The 7,083-nt window shown below is 35.4% G+C and overlaps 1 protein-coding gene across 1 annotated transcript; it reads left to right on the top strand.

The window, feature by feature from the left end:
* Positions 1-2,010: 2,010 nt before the first annotated feature.
* LOC138304963 (uncharacterized) lies at positions 2,011-4,205 on the top strand. Its single transcript, XM_069245380.1, has 4 exons — positions 2,011-2,017; positions 2,332-2,517; positions 2,924-3,024; positions 3,516-4,205. Exons 1-4 carry the CDS (start codon positions 2,011-2,013, stop codon positions 4,203-4,205), a joined length of 984 nt encoding a protein of 327 aa, XP_069101481.1.
* The last annotated feature ends 2,878 nt before the right edge of the window (positions 4,206-7,083 follow it).

Genomic DNA, 7,083 nt, shown 5'->3' with positions numbered 1-7,083 from the left:
GGCAAAACAGCGAAATGAATCTCCACAGTTTTCATATATTACGCAGGAAATCTTGCATTTGTTTGGTGTTGTAACCTCATCTTAGGCCATCGATAGGTATTTTCTTATGTTATTAATGTTTTTAAGAAACCTATAAAATTTGCTCCGCAAAGGTAGTGGGCCTTTAAGTTTGATAATAAAACGCGTTCGTTTATACGTCTGTATAGAGTAAGAATACTATTTGATAAACAGTTGATGATTTTTGGGGAAATACTTGGTTCGATTTCTTCTGGTGTGTTGTAATCAGCAACCGATTAAACAATGACAGTATCTGACTGCCGATAAACCAAATATACAAAGATATATATACTTCTTCAATTTTAAGAATACATTGATATTATTCAACGAATTCTCACATTGACTTAAACTCAGTGTTTTGTGACCTCTTGAACTCTGAAGAAATAATTAGCACACCAAAATCTACATGTAACTGCCAATGTTAATATTGAGAATTATCATACATTGCCGGTTTAATAGCCATACATAGGTACTGTACACATGTACAGTGACAATATAAATATCGGCTATTAACGGGCACGAAATTCAATCTGACGTCATTTCAAAAACGATGAAGGGACATCAAGAAACCAAGACGTTACGCCCACAAGAGTCTGATAATTAGATAAAGTTTGTATCAATGTACACCCAAAACAGTGCCCATGGACCATTTTATACGATTTTAAAAAGCAAAAAGTATCGTTCTTTCCAACGACAGTAATCTGTTTCTTAAGACTTCCTAAAAGTATGGTTTTTGGCCGCTAAAGCGCAGGCGTGGTAGATTTTTCTTCGATTTTTTTTGTGTTGAGGAGCTTTCCACCTTTCGCAATATATACGTACTTTGTAGAATGTGAGTTAACCGATTTTTATCTAGACCCCTCAAACGTGTAAACATGGTCTATGGGCTCTTTGGTCCATATTGAAATGAACTAAAGCTTATTCTCAGATCCGTGTGGTTACGCTAGGATTCGAGGACGGCGGGACAAGCAAGTTCAGATGTTCGACTCTATTGCATATTTACAGCAAATTTTGCCGTTAAAATTCTCCCAAAATAGTTTTTGTAGGTATTCGATAAAAAGTTTCATAAATTCAAAAGTGTTCTAAAGTAAAAACTCCTTAGTCCCACATCAAAGGATTTGAGAGACCTTATAGGCATTGTAATGATGGGCATAAAAACGATATAATTAAGTATATAGAGTTACGCATACGCAATAAAGAGTACCCAAAGACCATTTTAGACGTTTTAGGGGTCTAAATAAAAAATCGGTAAACATCCTATTCTACATTGTACTATGTGTGTTTAATGTAGAATAGGATTTTTACTGATTTCTTTTTATCTAGGTCCTTAAAACGTCTAAAATAGTCTATGGGCACTCTGGCGGGTCAATAATTATATAAACTGTAACTAATTCTCAGATCCCTGTGCTTAATACGTTACGGTTGGATGATATTACGCATGGAAATGCCATCATATAAATAATACCAAACCGTTGCAATCTCAAACTCCAAACCGTACACTTTTTCGCAATATCATCGATCAAAACCGTTGCGCAAAGACTGACACAACGATGTAAACAATGGGTCAAACACTCTTTATTCTTCATCAAATATGGCAAAGCGCATATCAAATTGATACATATGAATCTAATAATTTGTATATCAGTCATATTTTGTGAATATCTTGGATAATAAGCAAGATTCAGATGAAAACTTGAAGTTTTTGCTAGGAACTCGCATCAAGCTGTATGTAAGTGTCACAATTGTATGATAAATAGGAGTACTTTGCGTGAAATCACGATCTTAATACAAGGTAGGATATCTAATTAATACTTGAGCTGAATATCGGTCTGTAACACCATGCGCAATGTATTTAAACTCTAAAAGTTTGAACCTACCTGCTCGGTACTCGTACATCGAAGCGATACCGGAAACGGATCAAAACATCGTTGCCGTACTAGTTGCACTACAGTGGTTATGACAGGTTAGCAAAAACTTAATTATAAGGACCATAATGTACAGTTTATATACACACACACATATATATATATTTATGATACTTAATCATGCCACTTTCAGTTTTAATCATGCCACTTTCAGTTTATTTTTTATTTATATCAATAGAAAGCTAAATTATCATCATCCGTGCTCCCTTATGAAAAGCTATATACAGGTAGATCTACAGTAGGTTCTTTAAGTTGGCTTTCTTCGTTAATTTGTAAAGGTTAGGTAACTTTTATATACCATATACTCTCTTGATAAGTCTACGCGTATGTATTTTTTATTTATTTATCATAGAGGAAATACCTACTGCATCATCTTTATCTGATACTACAACACCTGATATTGGAGTTCAGACTGATATCATCTTACAGGACATACAGGACTTTTCAACTGAGGATCTGCAAGATAAATCGGGAATGATCCGACGAATGTTTACAGCATCAGTAACCAAAGATGACAGCTCATGTAAATTTTACACAGGTAAAATTGTTTCCTGATCAAATGTGATCATTAAATTATCATAATTGCACATTTGTAATTACAATTAGATCTTAAAGATAAAAGTTAATTAGATTTTAGCATTAGATAAAATGTAGGTCTCCGGTAAGACAGGAAATGTTTGATATTACTTCTGACGCATACTTTACAGGTATATATACATGTATACCGAGTATTGTTTTGTATTTTTGGATGTTATCAATGCAATGGTTCCTTGTAAAGGCGAATTTAATTGAAAAAATAACAAAACTCAGTCTTCATCAGTATATTTTTATATATACAGGACATACATCAAATATACATCACTGTAGAAGAAAGAAACATGTGTCCCAAAAATTGTTGCAAATATTAAACATGAAAAGACAGTCATATTTTTTTTTTATTTTAGGTCTTTCCCTTGCTATGTTCATACATTTGTTTGCCTGGATCAGCAGTAAAGCAGAGAAATTGAATTATTGGAAAGGACAAGATACATCAGAATCTAACAATGTATGTGCAGCTACCTCAGCTATGCTATACTTTTAATGTACTGATAGTATTGAACTAAGATTTCCAACTGAGCAAGGCAAATTAAATCAATCCTCAAATGTATTGCTTCTTAATTTAGACAATATTTAGTCATATATAATATGTATTGGTATATACCAAAGAAAATATAGTATATATAAAACCCAGTGATTTGGTTAGGAATGCTTGAATATTGTCTAAATATCTTGATTCTAATACTGTTTGTATTAGTTATCTAAACAAAGTAATAAATATGTGAAAAAAAAGTAATTTTAATTGGTGCTGAGCACTTTTTTATGAGTTTTGTGAATCTCATCTTGGACTAGTTTCATTAAATCTTCTTAAAACGAGCACTCATTTAATATCCTATATTTATCATGTGATTGAAAATATAGAATGTCACGTTTTGTTGATGTCATATGAATGACGTTTGGCTAATAACTTCTTATATTGTATAATTCGAATACCTACAGGGTAGACGGACTGGCCCTAAGCGTAAACTATCTATCAGGGAGGAGTTTCTTATCTTACTGGTAAGACTGAGGAGAGGATTGGATACAGAAGTCCTTGAAGATTTATTTGGAGTAAACCCATCAACTATCAGTAGGATTTTTACAACCTGGATAAATTTTTTGTTTTTTGAGTTGAAATTTCTGATTTCATGGCCATCAAAAGAACAGGTCAAGGCAAATCTTCCTAAAGCATTCAAGGGATTTCCAAAAACGCGTTCTGTCATAAATTGTACAGAGTTTTTCATCCAAAAACCAAGTCTTCCATCCTCACAAAAGGTCACCTGGTCACAATATAAACATCACAATTCTGTTAAAGCATTGATCTCCATTTCACCATCTGGAACTTTGACCTTCATTTCTAAACTGTTTACAGGTAGCATATCATATCGCTGTATAGTCCATGAAAGTGGTTATTTAGATTTCTTAGAACATGGAGATGACGTCATGGCGGACAGGGGCTTTCTGATAAGAGATCTTCTTGCCAAGAGATATGCCACCCTGAACATTCCTCCTTTTGCCTTGGGACACCAACTAAGTAATCGTGCTGTTACAAGAACACGTCGCATAGCCAGTGCCAGAATTCATGTTGAACGGGCAATAGGGAGAAGTTTTTACAATCTATTATACCTCTACGACAACATGCACTCTTAGATCAAACTATCATAGTTTGTGCAATCTAGACAAAACATTAGTTAAATAACTTAAATAGAGGATCTTATATTAGTGGCTATGTGGTATAAAATTATGTAAACATGTACAATAATTTAATATGCTACTAGCCTTTAGTCAAGAGACATATCAATTAATTTACCGAGCTTGATCAATTTTATATGTTTAAAGGCCAACTACCTATCCGAAGCAAAATTTAAAGGCTTTTGAAAAACATAAGTAGCATAAGAAAATAGACATCGGTGGTCTAAGATGAGGTAACAACACCAAACATATGCAACGTTAGAATTGTACCTGCTGCCCCTATTGCATGATCGTAAAAGGCGACTTAATTTAGGATCTTATCTTTTCTCTTCTTCCTAACTGACTTTATCTTTCCTAATGCCTCCCTTGGCATCGCCTCACTTTTGGCCTTGAGTTGAGCGTTCGCCCCTGTGAGGAAGGCTCTGGGTTCTGTCCCCTGGCCGAGACACACCAAAGTCTATAAAAGTGGTAGTTTCTGCTCCTGCTTAGCGCTCAGCATACAGGGAGTGGGACGACTGGTTCGCCCGTTGTCAGTATAATGTGACCGGGTGGGGTGTGTTGCTTGGTGTCTTCGGCGGCATGCTTCAGTGATATAGCACTATAAAAAGGGCAATAGTTCCACTATACAAGAAGAAACAACACGAATATACCGCAGTCTCCCAAAACACGCACCTCGCACAACATACACGCAACACTACGCATACATGGGAGGCCGTCCTTACATGACCATAGCTGTTAATAGGACGTTAATAAATCAAACAAACAAACAAACAAATATATGATAACAGTGGAGATCATTTTCGTTGTTTTCATATTCAACTACCGCACAGTACTTAGGACAACAGCGGGAAACATAAGACGACCCACATTATGGAAATTGATATTTTATGTTTAGTATTAATGGTAAGTAAATAATATTAATAAAGTTATTGATCTCGTTTTACATTCCCATTTTAAAAGATAAATGTTTTGGAAAGGTAGTGGGCCTTAATTGGTGAGCATATAGCTCAGATACTATTTTTGTACAATAGATACCTGATAACACCAACATTAAGGTTCATTGTTTGCTCTAGTCAAAGAAAATTCAATCCAGTATTATTCACTTAACATGAAATCCAGATTACCAAAGTTTTGACAATTGTTGATGTCAATGACTTACTGAATAAGTTTCGGAATTATGAACTTTTTATGGAACGCAACAAGCTTTCCGACCATTTCATTGAAGTACTTTTCGTTGTATGTAACTGTAGAGATATGGATACCAATCTTAGTATAAATGACTAGATCAGCTTCATCAATGCCATGCAATCCAAGCTGCCCCTGGATTTGAGCATAGTATGGACACGATGGCATGACTCGCCAGATTCCAGACTCTTCATCATACACACAGTGTGCTTTGATGGCTACATCCTTTGGATTGGACAATCGTTGGGAAAAGGGACACTTAATTTCAACGATTTTCAAATGATTTGCTTTACATCTTCAAGAACATATTCCATCAACACTACAACCCAGTACCGGGTATTTATTACTGACAAGCAGACCCACTTCATTTACCTTTAAACCAACATGGTGACGTCGTTGAAAACGCTGGTACATATCTCGTGCTACACTTTCTTTTTGTCTGCCCCATTTTAATAGTGCAGGCAACATATCATTTTCCAAACATTTTTTACCTAAAATTGTGTTCATGAATGTGTTTGAAGGTAACCTTTCATCGTCTATATAGTTGCACGCCTGCTGGAAATTTGAGGCAGTAAGCAAACCCTTTCTCATCTCGAACCAAATTTTATTTGAAGCCTGCCCTTTTGTGACTTCCATAATGGCCTCCGTATGTTGAAGTACTACTAATGCTATTGTAAAACTCTTCACAATTCTTTTCATCCATGAGCAAATCTCCATGGTCGCGCTTAAATTGCTCAGCCTTTTCTACAATAGAATACTTCAAGATATCTGCCATGTTTTCTTCTGTTTTCTTATTAAAATCAGTGGGTTCCAACAAAACGTCTAGTGTCTGTGTATCCCCGGCAACCTGCAATAATATTTAAAGGCCCTGTCAAACTTGCGCTTTCTGCTATTTGCGTACCTTAGCGTAATTATAAAATGTGGGGGTAGAACACTGATACGTTATACTGTAATAAGTTGTAATACGCTAAATGAGCTGTAATGATATGGGTATCACTATGTAGAGGTTCTGATACGATGAGCCACGGTTATTTTAGGTTATTATAATAAGTGGTAGTACATTTTGAACTGCACGCTGATCTAGGATGCTCTACGCTGTAATACGCTAAATTACGCGCGCGTCGGTACCTTATTTGTGGGTTATGCGTATTTGACATTTGCTTTCGGATATATGAAGAATGTGATGAACATGAATACTCCCCAAATATAATGGGGATGACACTCCGTAAGCGTGTTCCGGGTGCTAATATATTCGATATACGGCACGGTTTGTTTCCCAGTACACGTTATGGTACGCTATAGGCGCAAGTATGACCGGGCCTTAAATCACAATAAATTACCATATTGGTACAAGTGTAAAACATACATATACCGGTAACTCAAGGCATATTAAAATGCAGACTGTACACTTACTCATAAAGTATTTAAAATTGAATTCAAGTAACAACAAATATATTCTATTCTTGTTCCGCTGTAAACACACATTAGAACCACAGGGATCTGAGAACTAGTTAAAGTTTATATATATTAAGGAACCACCAGTGTGTCGATAGACCAGTTTTAGGGGTTTATATTTGAAAATCTGTATATATATCTATTAGCCAATTAATGAGATGCCGCTCACGTCGCAAATTTTTGCACGATGTCGTAA

This window comes from Argopecten irradians, chromosome 12 (assembly GCF_041381155.1).
Source record: "Argopecten irradians isolate NY chromosome 12, Ai_NY, whole genome shotgun sequence".
In the NCBI taxonomy this organism is placed as follows: Eukaryota; Metazoa; Mollusca; class Bivalvia; order Pectinida; family Pectinidae; genus Argopecten; species Argopecten irradians.
The sequence above is the reverse complement of the archived record's forward strand: the minus strand, read 5'-3'. Positions and strand labels throughout refer to the sequence as shown.